Source organism: Phyllostomus discolor, chromosome 2 (genome assembly GCF_004126475.2).
Source record: "Phyllostomus discolor isolate MPI-MPIP mPhyDis1 chromosome 2, mPhyDis1.pri.v3, whole genome shotgun sequence".
Lineage (NCBI taxonomy): Eukaryota > Metazoa > Chordata > Mammalia > Chiroptera > Phyllostomidae > Phyllostomus > Phyllostomus discolor.
In genome coordinates, this window is record NC_040904.2 from 161,188,367 (window position 1) to 161,207,370 (window position 19,004).

The 19,004-nt window shown below is 51.2% G+C and overlaps 1 protein-coding gene across 1 annotated transcript; it reads right to left on the bottom strand.

Moving 5' to 3' along the window:
• Positions 1–5: 5 nt before the first annotated feature.
• ERBB3 (erb-b2 receptor tyrosine kinase 3) lies at positions 6–17,322 on the bottom strand. Its single transcript, XM_028531706.2, has 28 exons — positions 17,058–17,322; positions 13,529–13,680; positions 12,802–12,988; positions 11,984–12,109; positions 11,279–11,344; positions 10,993–11,111; positions 10,734–10,875; positions 10,053–10,166; positions 9,825–9,945; positions 7,958–8,031; positions 7,692–7,782; positions 7,242–7,447; positions 6,894–7,026; positions 6,457–6,547; positions 6,088–6,242; positions 5,638–5,691; positions 5,031–5,172; positions 4,305–4,424; positions 4,112–4,210; positions 3,738–3,923; positions 3,429–3,584; positions 3,106–3,181; positions 2,776–2,922; positions 2,585–2,682; positions 2,304–2,492; positions 2,112–2,183; positions 1,667–1,958; positions 6–1,581 (listed from the first exon to the last, which is right to left on the bottom strand). The coding sequence occupies exons 1-28, from the start codon at positions 17,137–17,139 to the stop codon at positions 1,055–1,057; spliced, it is 4,017 nt and encodes a 1,338-aa protein (XP_028387507.1). The 5' UTR covers positions 17,140–17,322; the 3' UTR covers positions 6–1,054.
• Positions 17,323–19,004: the final 1,682 nt, after the last annotated feature.

Consider the following 19,004-nt stretch of genomic DNA (forward strand, 5'->3'; position numbering starts at 1 on the left):
GCTGGAAAACTTTGTCATTTTTATTCAGACATGTATAAAAAAAAACAGAACAAAAAAAATTCAGTGAGAAGATAACCCCAGTTTCCCATCCAATGGGACAGAGGCCTGAAAAGGGTCCCGTTTTTATTCCAACCAGAAGTTTCCCACTACTTGGTGAGAACAGCTCCTAAAAGTAGCTCTTGGGACCCTTGTGAGTCTGTCCCTTGGGTAAGAAGTGGAGATGATTTACAGCACATGTAGTGTATGGTTTACACAAAGCTGTCCCGTAATTTTTCCTCCTGACCACCCCTTCCTGAGATGAGAAGTCTGGGTGTAGGAGACGGGGGTTGTTGGGATTAGATTTAATTCAGTGCAAAAATAGTGCCTCTTGTGAGGGCTTATATGAACCCCGGACCTGTCAATCTCTTTAAAGCTCAGTTCCTCACTGTAAAATGGGCTAAGACCTAGCCCACAGAACTGGTGTAAAGATTAAGTGAGATGATGATGTAGGTAAAGTTTAGCACGCCTGGCACAAAAATAAATGCTCAATAGTAATCATTAATATCTACTCCTAACCTTTCTTCATTCCACAAGATTTTGAGTTTCTCATTCTTTCCAGAGGGTTAGAGTGAAAGCCAAAATTTTACTTTCCCCTGCCAGGTTTTGCCCTCTTTTCCCACCTGAGGCGTCTGATGGGAAACAAAGATGCACTTTAAAGCAGTCTGAGAGAAAGGTACATGATACGGGATGTGATACGGGAGTAATCCTTCATATCTCCAGGGAGTTCCCCTGAGAAAGCAGAGGAATGGGACTGGGAAAGCACACAACACAGGAAAAACCTTCTTCTTTCCAGGGATTGGGAAAGAGAAGAAAGTGCACAGCTGGCTACATACCAAAAGAACTTTGTGTCAGAGTGTTTAAAAGCCTCCAAAGGTTGAATGGAATTGTCTAGGACTGGGGGTGGGGTGGGGATGGGACTGAGACCTGTGAGGGAGAGAGACTAGGGGGAAGAGGGGTACCCTCTAGAGGCACTAGCTGCCATGAAACACTCCCTGAGTACCTCAGGGAGCAGAGGTTATGTTCTCTGGGCATTAGCCTTGGGGAAAAGCCTGCTATGCCAGTAATCTGGGTTATCAAAGGCAGAGTCAGTGGCTTCTAAACTACGTAGTGTTTTGAGACGGGCATAGTGAACATGGGGAGCATGTTGTCCAGGCCCCTGGAAAGCTTTCATCTCTTCATACCCCTGCTCAGCCGCTGGGCAGGCTCCCATGGCTGCATAATCCCCCCCAGCACCTCCTCCAACACGTCGCCTATTCATATATTCATAGTCCTCATCTGGAGTTGTGCCAGCAGTGGGTATGACGGGCCCAGGGTGCAGCGGGCAACTCTGTGTGCTGCCCAGGGAAGCACTGAGGTCTGATCCCACATCCATGTACTCATAACCCAGTTCCTCGAGAGAACTTGGCCTAGGGGGATGAGGTGGGCTGTGTCTTCTCCTCCGGTTCATGTATTCATACTCCTCATCTTCATCTTCTTCTTCAGTACCCAGGACAGAATTGAGACCCACAGAAGAAAGGGTACCTTCCCTCGAGGATGGGGTACCTGGGGGATGAGAAGAGAGGCTAGCTATGTGGAGTGGAGACAGAGGTCTCCACATAGGCAGTAGGGAATGAGAGGAGTCAGGCACCTTTGAAGTGTGCATCTGGCATGACATAGCCATTGACATCCTCTTCCTCTAACCCTGGTGAGGAGAGTGGGGTGACAGGAGTAAGCAGGCTGTGGCGCTGGGAATGGTAGGCACTGTCTCCACGTGGCCTCGGGCTCCTGCTCCGGCTCCTGTACACTGACACTTCCTGAAGCTCCGCCTCAGAGCCCGTCACATGGCCCTCTGATGACTCTGATATTAGGCGTCCGCGTGGCACTGGGTGCAGAGAGGCTGGACGGGGGCAACGTTCACTACCCCCACAAACTGCAGGCTCCTAAGAAAATAAATAATACATGGAGATGGACAGAGAAATGAAGCCTGGGTGGTTCAATGCCTTTTCTTTCCAATTAAACATCAAAGGTTTTAACAATCCTAAAACATTCTGCTACCCAGAATCTCAGAAGCTCCTTAAAGAGACAGACCTTACCTGGCAAGTTTCACTAAGATTATTCTGGTTCATAGGCATATATCCAGATGATGGACTTACAAGGCTCTGGCTCTAGGATGAAAAAAGGAAGAGATTTAGATAAAGGGAGACCTCATCATGGGTCTTTGAGTAGTTTATCTGTGGGGTTCATAAGGTATGCAGAAAGTCTTGGCTAAGTGGAAAATGTCTTACCCCACGGGGCCGATTAAGTGTTCCAACTGGCAGGCTGAGGGCAGAACCTAGTGTCGTCTCCAGGTTATCCTCCTCTGCCTCCAAGTCCAGGTCCAGGTCTAGTTCTGGCTCCAGCTCTACTTCTTCCAGTTCCTTGTTTGTCAGAGCAGGGGGTTCCGCACCAGGGGGAATGCCAGGTCCACTCTCTCTCTATAGGGGAAGGTGTTTGTCAAGGCAGTTCTTGCTTTCAGCCAAGTGTCCTTTGCTCTAAATCTCCTTGACACCTCCTAGTCCCTACTCACCTTTATGACCAGATACCGTGGGGGGTCTCGGGCCATCCTGGTGAACTCATTGGCTAGTTCTTTAAAGGTTGGGCGAATGTTCTCATCAATCATCCAACCTGGGGGTAAGATGTAGGAAGTAGAGCCATAAGAGGAGGGGGGACTAGGGAGGGAAGTCAGTTAGCAAGTGGCTGGCATCACAGGTAACTCACACTTGACCATGACCATGTAGACATCAATGGTACAGATCTGGGGCTGTGCCAACCGCTCCCCCTTCTCCAGCAGGTCTGGTACTTCAGCCAATCGCAGCCCTGCATAGGGCTCTGCCCCAAAGGTCATCAGCTCCCAAACTGTCACACCTGGTGCAGGAAAACATGACTAGTTGGTGGCAAAATAGGCGAAATGGGCATGAAAATGAAGGGAAAGCAGAACTTAATCTGACACAAGGATTTAAAGGGTCCGAAGATTCTAAGAAAGGGTCTCAAAAGGCAGCCATGGAATGTGGGCCAGCAATGGTATGGAGGGCACTCAGGTGGACTGACCATAGCTCCAGACGTCGCTCTGGTGCGTGTATTTCCCAAAGTGGATGCTCTCGAGGGCCATCCACTTAATTGGAGTCTGAGGGATGAAAAGCAAAGATGTTACCAGTTATTTCCACAAATTTTCTTAGCGCTTCTAACCCCTAAGTTTCCTACATTTTTCTCCTTTTTCTTGCTGTCTGAACTTTTATTTCTGGCATCCTCAGTTTCCTCTCCTTGAACTTACCATGCTGCATCTGCTCACCTCTGAAAGAGACCACTGAGCGCTCCCTAGTGCCATGCTTCACTGCAGCCCCATCCCCTCACCAGCCCTTTGTGTCACCTACCTTGGCCTCACTGTGTAGTAGCTGTTTATCATCAGGGGGCAGCAGGTCCGCCACTCCAAAATCTGCCACCTGAACCTGACTGGGTGACTTCAGTAGCACATTTCGGGCAGCCAGGTTCCTATGTACCATACCATGCTCCTCAAGATAGTACATACCCTACAAGAGAAGGAAGTATTCTTAAAGTTAGGGGAATTGACCTTTGAGATCCAGAATCACCCCAAACCCTAAAAGTCATCACTTAAAACTTGAACCTCCCTGCCCCCCGTAGCCAGGCAGTTCTGTCACAGAACTCTTCCAGGCTCCTCTCACCTTGGCAATCTGTACTCCCCAATTGAGCAGCAGCTGTGGCCCCAGTGCCCCCCGGTGTTGTCTCACATGATCCAGCAGGGAACCCAGAGGCAAGTATTGAGTGACAAGCTGCAGAGATGACCCTGGGCACAGTCCTAGCAGCCGTACAATGTGAGCATGGTCTAGGCTGCCAATGGCCAGCATATGCTAAGAGATACAAGAGGGGTTATCCAAAGAACAAACAGGTCCACATATACCCAGACCAGCGCCATCCCCCCAACATTCTGGTACATCAGTGTGGCACCTAATATCTGCTAACACAGGACCAGGCTTCTGCACAACCACATGTAACACTTCTTTCCTGGTGGGGTACAGAAAACTCTTCCTTCACTTACGTCCGTCACAGCTTGAAAACTTTGCCGTCCACTCTTGTCCTCAATGACTTTGATGCAGACTGGGATCTTTATTGATTCACCCTCAGGAATCCACACTCCCTGGGAAGTTTTAAGCAAGAGTCAGCCTAAGGTCATTCTCGCCAGGCTCATCCTCCCCCCCTCCTAAAACCTATACTTTCTGTAGGTCACTCACTTTGTGCACAGTTCCAAAGACACCTGAGCCGAGTACTTTAAGCTTCCTCAGCTCCGTCTCCTTGAAGATTCTGGCCAAGACTTTGTTAGCCTTCTCACTGGGGTCCAGAGGCTCTATGCTCTGAGGAACAGATGGGAAGGAGGGACTCAGGAAAGCTCACTCCTATGACTCACTCTAACCCCTTCCTCCTATGTGGTTGCCAAGAGTAGCAGAGCTCAGAGGGGCCAGGGCAGGAAGAGAAATTGTCTCTAGTCTTAGCAAGCACTGTGGGCACATTGGGGAATAACAGACCCCAAGGACTGAGGAAGTTGTTTGTGATCGTGAAATTAGGATGCAGGAGGGTTGGGTTTTCCCTTTGCTGGGGGAAGGGGAAAGTTGGTAATACTACCTACCACCCTGAGTACTTTCATACAATCCTCTATGCTTTTCAAAACACTTTCACACACATACCTCATCCCCTTTCACCCTTACAGCCATCCTAGAAGGATGAATTTTATTGTTTCCTCTGCATACATACATTCTTAAACTGAGGCACAGAAGGAAAGTCACGTGGCAAACTAATGGCAAAATCAGGAGAATGCATGGCTCCCATTTCTCTGGCCAGAGTTCTTTCCAGTGGACCATACTAACTCTCCTTGAAAAAAGGGATCAAATCTCTGGGGGAAGGAGGAGGTTCTTAAAGAGTGATGGTAGAGGGTACCTTTCTAGAGTAAGCTATGCACTCACCTCACCCCGTTCCAAGTAGCGCCTCATAGCCCTCTTATTCTGAATCCGACGCCCGCGCCAATAGAGAATAGTGCTGCCTATGATCACGAAAATCACTACCAATCCTACTACCACTGCTGAAGCCATTGCCAGATGGGTTTTGCTGTAGGATAGAGAAACCTGGCATTATCCTGGGTCCACACCTCCCTCACAAACGTCACCATACCTGTACTAAAAGATATGGGAGATCCAAGGCAAGCAGTTAACATTCATGTATACTATATACATATTTTTAAGGTTTTATTTATTTTTAGAGAGGGGAAGGGAAGGACAGAGAGAAACATCAATGTGTTGCCTCTCATGCGCCCCCTACTGGGGACCTGGCCCACAACCCAGGCATATGCCCTGACTGGGAATTGAACCCTGGAGGACACTTTGGTTCGCAGGTCGGCACTCAATCCACTGAGCCACACCAGCTGGGACTATATTATATTCTTGAGCCCTAAATGGATTAACCTAAATCTGGACCTACTGAGGCTACTGCAAGTTAATTTTAGAAAGGAAAGGCCAGAAGTCTAGATTCTTGTTGTCCCCAAGTCCAGCTTCCTAAGTCTCCAAGCCATCATACCTGATCAGCGCCCGTGTTTGGCCTAAACAGTCTTGCAGGTCTGGTCCTGTACACCTAGAAGAAAGTCACTCCTTAAGTGGGTGCTGGAGAATCCCACGGGAGGCTCCATTCCAACAGCTACAACATCATTTTAGACCCTATCATAGCGTCCCATCCTGGAGCCCAAGCATATTCCAAGATATGGCCTCCATCTCTAGCTTGTCCACCCTTGGGGTTCCTCTATTGAACAAAAGCCTGAGTTGAGGTTATTCCAGGTTCCCAAAACTGTGATGTAATTCTGTTGTTACCGAGCATCCCTTTCTCTAATCCTTCATTATACAGCTGGGAGTGATTCTTAAGTTACAGTTCCTTCCTCTCTGCTCCCTTCACCCTCTTCTCTCCTCCTAGTTCTGTGTTCCTTCCCCTCCCCCACACCCTGTCCTCCCTCTTGTTCCATCCCATATCACTGACCCTTGGGTGCAGTTCTCATGGCAGGGCCAACATTCATTCTGAGCATCTGCAAACTTGTAGATGGGGCCCTTGGCACCCAGGACTCCATAGGGGCAGCTGCTCACACAGTGGGGCCCGTCTCGAAAATGGGCACACTGGGCACAAGCATCAGAGCCCTGGGTGGAAGAGAAAAGGTCAGGAAAAATGGGATCCCAAGGTCAGTTCCATACCTCTAGCAAAATAAACCCAGCCATTCAGGATCCTCCATCCATAAACCCTAGCATTATCTGGCCTGGCTTTCCTGTGGTTTGTCCATGTGGTTCCCTGCATCCTCCAGTGTTGCCATCCCCCTGTGCCCCCAACCCCGAAATCCTGGTGCTGCTACTATACCGAGCCATTGCACGTGGTAGTGCCCTCCAAGGGCTGGCATTCCGGGTGGCAGGAAAAGCATTCAGCTTCATGGGCAAACTCACGAGGCTCCCTGCAGTGAGTCAAGGGGAGTAAAAAATGGGGGGTGGTCACTTCCAAGTCCTGACATTTATGCCCTGATCCCCAATCACAGGTCTCCTCCCGCATTCCCACCAAAGCAGCAAGCCTGAGAATCGAAGGGTCACTGGTGCAATTTCCAGTCATGCCAGGTCCCCAGTTGGGAGCATGTGAGAGGTGACAGATCACTGTATCTCTCACACTTGATGTTTCTTTCCATCTCTTTCTCCCTCCCTTCCCCCACTTCTCAATAAATAAAAAGGCTTTCAGGTACCACCTAACAGCTCTGCCGAGGGCCCCATCTATCCACCCCTTCTTGACTCTGTCCCTCCTCACTATACCCGTTCAGAAAGTTGCAGTGGGTCACACAGACACCTCCTCGGCTGTAGTTTCGACAGGACAGACACTGACCAGGGCCTGGGCCCCAGCATCCCCCAGAGGAGCACAGTGGGTCACACACTTTGCCGTCTGCCACTAGAAAGGTAGAAAGGAAGGGGTGGGTCAGGAGGAGTCTGAGATCTTCCCACAAGCCCTCTCTCCTGAACACTTGCTCACTGGTACTTCCAGCCAAACATCCCTCCCTCCCTGGTACCATCCCCTATCCCTACTCCCACTCCCAGGATAAAGCAGTCCTCATCTTCCTCTCCCTTACTCCCTCTGCCCACCACCTGGTGGGCCCTTGCCCTCACCACAGTCTTTGCGGGGCCGATTCTGCTTGACATCTAGTCTCTCTTCTGAAGGCCCTCGGAGCAGCTTGGTCCAGTTCAGAGAATGGTGGTAGCACAGCTGCTGATTGGCACTGATGTAGATACGGCCAGCACTAATTTCTTTCAAAGATCGGAAGCCTAGGGATGTTATATTCAAGTTCTTCATGATCAACAATGAGAAGCCCCGGCTGAGAACAAGGAGACAGGATGAGAAGGGGAAACCACAAAAGAAAAATTTACCATACAGTGGACTCATGGGCTAGTCAGACACACTCAAAGAGACTGCTCCTCCTCTTGCCTTTTCCCCATCAAACTCTCAGACCGTTTGGGTCTGCTGTGTAAGACAATGCCTTGCTTTTATTTCCCTCAAGGATACCTAAGCAACAGCATTCATTATCTGGAGATGATATCACCTCCACACCCCTTACTCACTTGTAGAGGCTTCTGCCCCCGATCGTTGTCAGGTTGGAAAAAACACTGAAGTTGTGCATGTGGGGCGGCCAGGACTGAATGTTCAGGTAACCTGGGGGGGTTGGAGAGAGACACATGAACGGGAGCCTTCTTCCCTTCCTCTTTCGCAGGTTCTCCTTGTTCCTTCCCTGCTGCTTGAGACTTGATTTTCTCAAGTGATTAGACTGCAATGTGTGCCAGTGGTTGAGCTATTTTTCTCAGAAAGGGCAGCTTCTTCTCACACTCACCTGTGATCTCCCGTACTGTCCGGAATACATTGAGCTTCTCGGAATCCAGGGCTGGGATCTTGTGCCAGGGGTCTCTGAAGAGAATAGTAAACACCAGTCAACAAGGTAGAGGTATAACCCAGTAACAGTGAGTGCCTGGCCCCAAATACCATCCTCCATTAAAAGGAAACAGAGCTCCTTAAAGAAATGATTGGGGAAAGAGAAATAAAACACGAACCTACAGCGTCTTGTGGGAAAATGCAAGCAAGTACTCAAAGAATGAAGGTTCTAAGTCCAAAGAACACAGGAGCCAGCTTGAGGGGGCCCCTAGACCAGATCAGGGATAACTGAACATCAAAATAATGATTGTAAAAGATTAAAAACCATTGAGTAGGCCCTGGCTGGTACGGCTCAGTGGACTGAGCACCGGCCTGTGAACCAAAGGGTCGCCGGTTCGATTCCCAGTCAGGGCGCATGCCTGGGTGGTGGGCTAGGTCCCCAGTAGGGGGTGCGCAAGAGGCAACCATACATTGATGCTTCTCTCCCTCTTTAAAAATCAATAAATAAAATCTTTCAAAAAATGCATAAATTGAATAGGACTGTAAAGTACAGCATAGGGAATATAGTTAATAATATTGTAAAAACTAGGTATGATGCCATGTGGATACTGGAAATAGCAGGGGGAATACTTCGTAAAGTTTATAATCATCTAATCACTATGCTGTACACCCGAAACCAACACAAATACTGAAAATAAACTGCAATTTTAAAATAAAAGTTAAAAAATGCATAACATGATTTTAAGGATGAGGAAACATCACACAAACCCAAACTGAGGAACATTCTACCAGTTACCTGACCTGTACTCATCAACAATGTCAGTGTCATGAACTGTTATAAATCAAAGGAGACTGAAGAGGTATAACAACTGAATATAATGCATGACCCAAGACATTAGTAAGAAAGAGGCCTATAGATTAGATAACATTGTGTATCAATGATAATTTCCTGATTCCAGTAATTACTCTGTAGTGATGTACAAGAACCCATTCTTGTTTTTAAAAAAAACACTGAAATACAACAGGGGTTAAGGGGGCATCATATCTGGAAGTTCACCCTTAAGTGGTTCGGAGAAACGAGCATGTATTGCATACGTGTGTGTGTAGGAAGAGAAATAACAAAGCATGTAGTGCACTGTTAACATTTGGGGTGGGGGATCTGAACAGTGTGTAGGAAATCTTTATGCCATTTTTGCAACTTCAGCATAGATCTAATATTCTGTCAAAAGAATGTAAGGGCCTTGGCCAGGTAGCTCAGTTGGTTGGAGCACCATCCTGATATGTCAAAACTGCAGGTTCAATCCCTGGTCAGGGCACATATAAGAATCAACCGGTGAATGCATAAATAAGTGGAATAACAAATCCATGTTTCTCTCTCCCCCTTCCTCTCTCTCTAAAATCAATAAAAATAAGTAAGAAAACAGGTGGCTCTAATGTTGCGTGCGCGCACACACACACACATTTTAAGTGCTATCCTACGGGTTAGAATGTCCCTTTGTTCTTCGTGGTTCTGCTCTAAGGAACAGAACTAGGGGAAATAGATTTTAATCTAAATTTAAGGAAGAACTTTTCAGAAAACTTTACGTACAGCACAATGTTTCTGTCCCTGGCTACTCAGCTAGGGGGTATCAGACTGCTTAAGGATATGTCTGAGGGGCTCAAGCTTTAGGTGGGAGGTTGAGTTAAGCACCGTCAGGTCCTTTGTGATTTCTAGCATTTTATGATTTAGATTCCTAATCAGCTTCACATATGAAGGGTTGAGCCAATGTAAAGAACTGTGAGGGGATAGATAGGCTGGGGGACCAGGGAGGGAAAGCAGAATCTCTAACCCATTGAGGCCAGTGATGAGAAAGTCCAGGTTGCCCAGGATCTTGGTGCAGTTCACAAACCCGTCGATGTTGCTGGAGTCCACAGTCTGGAAGCGGCTCCCGGAGCCCGTCCCCTCACAGGCTGCAAACACAAAGAGGCTTGGTCAGGGTTGGGGTTGGGGTCAGGGGGTTGAGTAGTCTTGGGGTAAAGGATGTCTCTCCACCTACTCCTTTCTATCTCCTACTTACCTTTGGGGCACAGCCCCCCACAAGGTTCACATATCTTGAGTCCATTTTTATCGACTTCCATCTTGTCAGGAGGACAGGCCCTGACACAAGACGTCTGATCCACCACGAAGTTGTCTGGAAAAAGGAGGGTATCCTTAAAGATGCGGGAGGACACTGCCAACTCCCACCTGAACCTTGCTCCCTCCCTCCTGCTCTGCACTGGATCTGCCCCTTGGCTCTTAGTTGTTCCAAGGAGCAAAACTAGCAGCAACTGCTGGAGGTCACGGGGAAATTCGTGATGGGACAGAGCGTGGGGGTCATTGACTGGGGGTGGTAGATGATCACAACCATTTGCCCTCTATGGCCACTTCTTACCACCCAACCAGATCCCTTTTGCCTTCTAAAATTTTGTCAAAATCCTGGTTCCAACCCTGGCTGGTGTAGCTCAGTGGATTGAGCTCGGGCTGTGAACCAAAGCATTGCAGATTCAATTCCCAGTCAGGGCACATGCCTGGGTTGCAGGCCACCGCCCCCAGCAGCTGCCCATTGATGTGTCTCTATCACTCTCTCTTTCTCCCTCCCTTCCCTCTCTAAAAATAAATAAATAAAATCTTAAAAAAGAAAGACACAATATAGAGATGTTAAAAAACATTAAAAAAATCCTGGTTCCATTATCACTGTTTCTTCCTTTCAGATACTCACGGGGACAGCTGGCTACACAAACTCCTCCGTACTGATACTTGGTGTGAGGATTGGGCTCCAGCTGGAAAGTTAGCTTGTTGTAGACAAGAGGCTGTGGGCACTGGCGTACACAGGCCCCACTATCATTGAAGAGTCGGCAGGCCTAGGCACACCAGAGACACATCAACTTGTGTTGCATTACGCAACCCCCACCCCCACCTCCTCCCCAAAGTCCATGCCCCCACCTCAGAACCCACGCAAACGGTGCTACCACACGTACAAAGCAGTCGGTGTCCTGAGGGCCTGAGCAGCCCCCTGCACACTCATCATGGCAGCACTGGTTGGGATTGGGCCCAAAGCAATGACCATTACACTGAGGGGCACAGATGGTCTTGGTCACTGTGGAAGAAAGCACAGCTGTCAGGGTTCTTAGGACTACACTCTGAGGCCACTGTTCACCCTCTTGCTTTCCGGGCTCACCCCTAGCCCCAGTGGTGACACAGGCTGGGGTGGGCAGAGATAGGAATGTGTATGAACTTGAAGATTTTAGAGGGAAGTAAACCCACGTGTCTGGCAGTCTCCTGGTCCGGGACCCCAGCAGCGCCCATTGCAGGCCTCATGACAGGGTGGACCTAGTGGGGAAGGAAAGTAACACAAGAGACCATCAGGAAAGGTTTGCTTGAATCAACAGGGTATGATGTCAGCACACAGGCACTAGAGTCCCAGGAAGCCAAGAGCCAAGGCAGTGCCCCTCCTCGCCCTTGCAGAGCAGGGCAGGGCTCCAGTGAACCTGTCAACAAGGGGTGGAGCCACGCCTCCACATCACTCACAGGGCAGCTAAAGGGGAGGGTCTGGAGGAAATGCCAAACTCAGCCCCAGGCCCAACCCCTAGCGCTTGGTTCCTCCTTGGCAAGCTGAACCAAGTAAGATTATACATGTGAGTGGACAGGCAGCAGCAGATTGCTGCCAGGGGTAGGTAAGTTCTAAAGAAAAGGGAAGTGCTTGTAGTGGAAAGCAAAATGGATATGGAGCCCAAATATCTGGCTTCCCCACTTAGTACGCAGAGTCGTTGGCTCCGTTTCTGGACACACTGCCTCTGCGGTTTGGATTGTAGGGGACTGACCTGCTCCCTCCTGGCAGGCTCCTTGGGTCTAGGGCCTGAGGTGTTTGTTCAGTGGAGAGGAGGGTTCAGGTTAGGGACAATGATGACTGGAAAGCAGTCACTCTGGCTCAGTAGGGGCAGGGGAGCAGTCTTGATCATGGTCACTCACAGGTCCTGCCATTGTCCTTCACCACTATCTCGGCGTCTCGGTCCCTCACGATGTCCCTCCAGTCAATTGTATCCATGTGACAAAGTTTATCATTCTTCTCAATATAAACGCCCCCTGACAGAATTTCTGAGGTAGAGAAGTGACAGAGTTAAGGGCTACGGCAGGCCTCCTTCCCCTTAACCTCCCCACCAGTTCAAAAGCCCCCCATCCATCTGTCCACAAGAGACTCGGGCATATATCCAATTAAATTCAATATGCAAAATAAATCAATTCACAATGCAGAGAAGGCTTGCCCTGTAAGACAGAGGAAGAGCCAGGCTGAAAGTAACTCCTGCCTCCTCAGACACCTGTCCAGATCCGGTTTGACCAGTGGGGGAGGGGAAGGAAGAGGAGAGAAGATTCCTGACTCAACACCGCCCCCCCCCCCCGCCCCCGCCCTACCTGTATTTTTTCCAACTAACTGGGACTGGGAGACGTAGAATGTGGCCAAGTGGTATTTAACCCCTATATTCCTCCAGCTCATGGGAAACCGTGAGGGAGGAGAGAAGGATTCTAATCCCTGAGGAAGGAGGCATATCAAGGTACCCTGTACTTTGAAGTTAGGGAAATGTGTTTAACAAATCCAGCTCCAAGCTAGGACATAGGGACCCACCCCCTGGGGCCTCTATTGTTTAAGGACTAGTGGACCTTCAGTGGTCCAAGTGGTGGTCACCTCGAAAGGGGCACTTAAGAGTGAGCAGTCTTGGCTCATCTTCAAAAAGGCACCTGCCAGCAGACTGGCTGAGGGGCAAGACGGGAAGGAAACATCTGGAACTGACCGGTGAGCTGAGTAAAGCCGAGCTGGCGCAGAGCGTGGCTGGAGTTGGTATTGTAGTTCAACATGACGAAGATGGCAAACTTCCCATCGTAGACCTGGGTCCCCCGCACCACTCGGAGGTTGGGCAGTGGCAGTGTCGAGAACTCATTCATGGCCACGAGGACATAGCCGGTCACTTCTCGAATCGACTGTGATGGAGCAGATGGTGTCAGTGAGAGATGAGACAGGGCAAAAAGTATCAATCCCCTCTTCTTCCATAAGGCATGAAGGAATTCCTAACTCCTCTAATCCATGCTTCGGAGCTCATGTCACACTATCATGTTCCTTCTGCCAGTGAAGACAGGCAGCAGAAATGATTGAGGAATTGTAGTCTCCTACCCTCCCCTTCTTAGAGTTCCTCATGCCAGGAAGGTCCTTGCTTCGTCCCTTACCCATTTCCCCAGGTGCCTCCAGCCCTCACGTGTGTCTACATTAGTGCCAGGTGCAAACACCACCCTGCCCCTGGGCCCCTCTCATGGCCAGCCCCTGTGTATCCCAGGTGACAGAAATCAGACCATACATTCCAGATTCCAGTCACTGCCCCCATCAACACATAAAATTGGATCTTAGAGACTTTTGAGTCTTTGGAAGGCTGAACTCCAGCAGAGGGTAAACCTGAGGAAGGGAAGGAGGAGGCATCTGTGGGGAGGTTAAGGGGGAACAGGTTGAAGGAGGTCTCGCACGCTAACCTTCAGGAAGGAGAGGTCAGCGTTGTGTCCTGTGAGCACAATCTCAAGGTTCCCCATCACCACCTCACACTCCTGGTAGAGCTTGCACAGCGTCTTGTATTGGTTCTCAGCGTCGCCGGTCACACTCAGACCATTTAGGGTCCCAGGACACACTATTCAAAGTGGAGGTATGAGTGGCAGAGGGCTGGATACAAGTTTTCAGCCCCATCCCCAACCTCCTGGGTTGCCCTTTTCCAGGGATACTCAACAGGCCCAGGAAGTGGCAGCCTCCAGCCCTCAGCCCTAGAGACAGACAAGAAGGCCTATGTGGATCTGAGAGCCTGAACTCTCTCTTCTCAGAATCCCCTCACCACCCCCCTGAACAGGAAGGTGAAGAGGTTTCCTTTTTCCACCAGACCTCCTCTGTGCCTCTTTTGGATTCTAGGGGGTTAATTAGGGAGGATGTAGGGTTTTTTCCCCTCCCTGGAAAGAAGTTAGAAAAGGACACAACTTGGTTACCCTCCTCTCCCCCTCCCCCTCCAACCAGGGCACTTCTCTACCCTGGCCTGCCTCCCTCTAGGTCCAGGAATAAATATCTCTTTGGGGCTAGCACACAGCCCCTATTGTGTCTACTGAGGGTGGGATGGGGGCAGTGCCTGGGGCCACAGTCCAGCCCACAATGAGGCGATTCTATATAGGAGGAGGGGGCTGCCCCACCCTGTCCCCAGACACCCTGTCCTCAGCAGCAACCCCCTCCACCCTCAAGCCTTGGGCTCAGACAAGTGATCTCACTAGAGGGGGGAGCTCTGGTGGTGGTGTTGGGGGTCAATGTGAGCTTTGTCTTTAAAACTGCAAGATAAGAAGCTGGTTGCTTACCCCACACCCCCCTTCCTAAACTTTGGCTTCCCTTCTCACTCCCTTCCCCTATCCCTACACACTCCAGCCTCCTCAGCATCACAATTTCCAGGCTAGAGTATTTTTCAGCAAATGCAGAGGCCCGGAGGGAAATGGCAGCAGATTCCCCCCATTCTAAGCCTTCTGTCTACTTTCATGGTCAGGAGATTCATTAAAAAGCCTTCTAACACAGAGATCCTCCCTGACATTAGGTACAGCCTAGACTGGAGCTCCACGAGGCCTGGTGGTCTCAGGAGTTCACTTTCCCTTGTAAGTACGGAGGACACAGGAGCTTTAGGAAATCTTGACCCTGAAGCCCTATGCCCATGTCTTTGCTCCAGCTCAGTGAAAGACTGTGGGGAGGGTGAGGGGAGGAGATACCACCTGTTCCAACCACCCTTCCCTGAGGCAGTGGCAGCTTTAGTGGGAGGCAGTAGGAATGGAGGGAGGGAGACTGGTGAGGCCCCAGCCCCTCCTCCTAGAGACACCCTTACTCTGCCCACTTGGCCTTTGAGGGCACCCATTCCCTGTCACTCCCCACAAAGGGAAGGGGGTAGACAAAGAGGGACAAACAGACCAGCAGCTCCCAGAGGACTCTGGGAACTCCAGGGTCCCTGGGCTGAAAAGAAACAGACTAGGAAGGTTAGTCATTTCTGGAACAGCCCCACCCCAACCCCCTTCCTGGCAGGACACCCCCTCTTCCAAGTCATTGCCCCAACCCTTCTCTCCAGATAAGGGAGGAGCCAAGATTTCTACACAGGGAAGTATGTGTGTGCGTGTGTGCGCGCGCACGCTCGCGCTGTGTACGTGTACACACTCATGTAACACACACAGAGGAACATAGCTCTCCTCCTGGCCCAGAAATCTATACTCATTCTTTCCTTGGGTTTCTTTCCTAGGAAGTATTTCAGGTTGCCCCATCCATCCCACCTGCCCATTATATAGACTTTGAGTCTGTGCTTGGAAGCCTACAGTGTTAGAGGTCCCAGTTCTCTGCCACCCAGAGGATAAAGTCCATGCTACATAAACAGGGAGCAAAGGGCCTGGGCGGGAAGAGAGTATAAACACCTCTGAGGAGGAATCGGGGAGCTTGGGGGAGGGGAACTATAAAAATCCCTTCAGCACTAAGGGACCAGGGGCATAGGGAGGGGCAATGTCATAGGCCTATTGTGGTGGGGGGGGGGCAGTCACCACTGCAAGAATCTCCAGCCCCTTCTCAATCAGAGACCTCCTCTCCAACACCCACCCCACCATCACAGCAAGGACAAAGGGGCTATAGAAGGACTGAGACAGGGCCGGATGCCCAGAGGCTGCAGGATCCAGATAAAGGGTAAAACGACCCAACCATGCCTGCCTCCTGGCTCCCTCAGGGAAGGTGGCCAGGATCTGAGACTCCTGGGTTCCTAGCTGCAGATTCCGAGGGTCTGAAGGGGACAGTGATAGTCACTCTGTCACTCCTACTCTAGTCCCCAGGCCCCCCGCCCTCCACCAGCTGGGAGTGTTCACATCTCAAGATCCCAGGGTCTAAATTTAGGCCCAGCAACTGTGGGAGAAGCACAGGTGTTTCTCCCACTCCCACTCTGGGGAAGGGGCCCTGGATGTACTAAACCCCAAGCTGAGATCTAGGGGGAGGGGAGAACAACAAGGTCAGCAACACCAGCACCCCTCAGGTGTCCATGGTCCCAGGAATACCCCAAAGGGGTGAGCTGAGATGGCATGGGAGTGGGAGGAAGAACAGAAAAGCAATCTGACTCCTCTAGAGTCCTAGAGACAGAGACAATAAACAGTGTAGGGGTGAGAAGCTGAGTCTAGGAAAGACTTCCCCAGACACGAGGTTCAGAAGGTGGGAGAGATGCCCTGCAAGCCCTCAGGATGGGCAGAGAAAAGACAAACAGTGATGAATACAGGCAGGAAGTCCTTGACCCTACAGCTCCTGGCTCATGGCCTTGTACATAGTAGATGCTCAATGAATTTTCATTGATTTGATCTGGGTCTTCACGAACGAAGGCTAGTGAAGACCGGGACCAGCCAGGTTTATAATTTTGAGAGAAAGAGGATGCTCAGCCTCTGCATGGCCTCTCCCCTGATGTCACCTGGACTTGGCTCTCTAGTTAATCTCATCCCTCCCCAGGCAGGCTCACCCAAGGAAGAGGAGGTGCTGCTCTTGTTTTCCCAACACTAGGAAAACAACAACCCTCTCCAACCCTTCCATAGCTCCGCCCTGTCGGCAAAACAACAAAATTGGAGGTTGATGAAACCCTACAGCGGAGGGAAGCAAACTGAGACCACCCCCCCCCCCCCCCGACCTTTTTCCAAGATTTCCACCTCCCAATCCTCTCACATTTACAGAATGGAGGTCCCAGCTCCTCTCCCTGCAGGGCCTCCCAGAAGTGTGAACTGTTTTGGCATCAGCCCTATCGGGAGAGCGACGCACTCACTGGGTAGGAGGTGGTGGAGCGGGTGGTCCAGGAATGCCGTCCCCGCAGAGACCATGTGGAGAATCCGAGCCTGACGGTCCCCACCCAGGTGGTCCCAGCGGACCCAGGGTCCGCACCCCAGCCTCGCGCCGCCGGATCTCCAGTAGCTGCCCCAGGACTCCGCGCACTGGGGCCGGGGCCCCAGGTTCCGAGCCAATCGGTGCTCCCGCGCCACTTACCTGACTGCGAGGTGCCCACCTCGGAGCCCCGGGCCAGGCTGAGAATGAAGCCCAGCACCTGCAGAGCACCGTTCGCCCTCATGACTCCAAGCGGAGGTTGAGCGGAGCCCAGCCGAAGGGGCCCGGGAGTAGGGGGCGGGCCCTCGACTAAGACATCGAAACCGAGCCACCTGGGTTGTAGGAGAACTGGTAGCGGCGGCAGAGGAGTTGCAAAGTGCAACCGGAGCCGGAGCCAGAGTCCGGGGCGGGTTGGCAGGGGAGGGGTGTGTGTCTGAGGGAGGGAAGGAGGGAGCGCAGGGGGAGCGCAGGGGGAGGGGGTGAGTCACGGCCGCGCCCCCGCGGGCTCAAGGCTGGAGAGAGGGCTGCGGGAGCCTACGCCTGCCGCCAGCGCGCCCCACGCCCAGTGCCCTGCAGCTGGGCCAAGCGAGTTGAGAAGGGTCACTCGAATTTTAACTCGGAAGATGAACTAAGGGGAGGTCAAGATTCCCAACGCCCCCAAATGCTTGCAGAGAGGTAAGGTAATGGGGGTGGGGAGAGCACGCCAAAGCCCGGCCCCCTGAAAGTTGGCCTCGCCCACTAACCAAATCACTCAACTCCCCTAGCCGGTTGGGTCACTTGGGGGATTTTTCTCTCTGAATGTGATTGTTCCTCTGTGGCTTTTTTTCTTTTTTGGGGGGGGGGGGGTTCCCTCCCGCTCAGATCACCTTAGTTTCCCCGGAAACCCCTCGAAACCCCATAACTCATCTACCCTGCCGCGGAACCCGAGCCCCAAGGCCGCGTGAAATTGCACTGTCTCCGGCCGCTTCCTCCTCCAGACCCGGCGCCGGCCCGGCCTCTCCCGGGGATTTGGTTGGGGGGCGGGGGTGGTTTCCAGCCTGGGAACAAACCCGAAGCCCGCCTTTACATTTCCACCCCGGGAGGGGCTCCCGCACCTGTCGCCGTCCCCTCTGCTGCCCCCCACGGCCGCCTGGGAGAACAGCTGCCTCCCCTTGCACACGAGTCTGACCGCGCCGTCGGGGTGGCTGGAGTTCTGCTGCTCTTCTAGGGACTTGGATGGGAACACGGTCCCAACCACAAGTGCTTACACCTTCCCAGGAGCATTCCAAGCACGGGCTGGCGCTAGAAAGGCGGAGGAGGGGGCACCAGACACTGAGTCCACCGATGGCTTGGAAGCCTGGCGCATCCTGGCCGGAGGCGGTCTGTTGCACCCTGACTGGCTGCCCTCAAACGCCGCCAGCCTCTAGACGGATCCTCCTGGCGCCCCCTGGTGCCCAACCTGCGGCTGTGAAGCCCCCCAACTGGTATTCCGGATCTGGCCAGGAGAACCTAATTTTTTTTCTGCCGATTTTTCAAGCCTGAAGACGTTAAGAACAATTGAGTCTTAATGAAGAAAAATTTCGCCTCTCACTCCGAGCCAAGACTACCGGCTAGAATTCTTTTTTTAAAAAAAGATTTTATTTATTTGTTTTTAGAGAGGGAAGGGAGGGAGAAAGAGAGAGAGAGAGAGAGAAACATCAATGTGCAGTTGCTGGGGGCCGTGGCCTGCAACCCAGGTATGTGCCCTGACTGGGAATCAAACCTGCGATGCTTTGGTTCACAGCCGAAGCTCAATCTACTGAGCTAAATCCACAGGGCTCGGCTAAAATTCTTTAAAACTTCCTCTGTATTGATATACAGCCTAGAGAGGGGCCCACTTTCTGCTGGAGGCTTACCTTTGCCCTAGGGAACTGGCCTCCTGACTACTTGCCTAACAATCCTAATAGTAGTAGGAACGACAGTGAAACATTAACATGTACATACATAAACCACTTCATCTGCAAGCGTTTCTTACAACTTAGAGAATGTTTCACTTAACATAAAAAATGATGTGTGCTAGGCAGATACCAGTCTACATTTTATGGAACTGGAAGTGTGTGACTTCTCCAAGGTCATCCACTTGGTGACAAG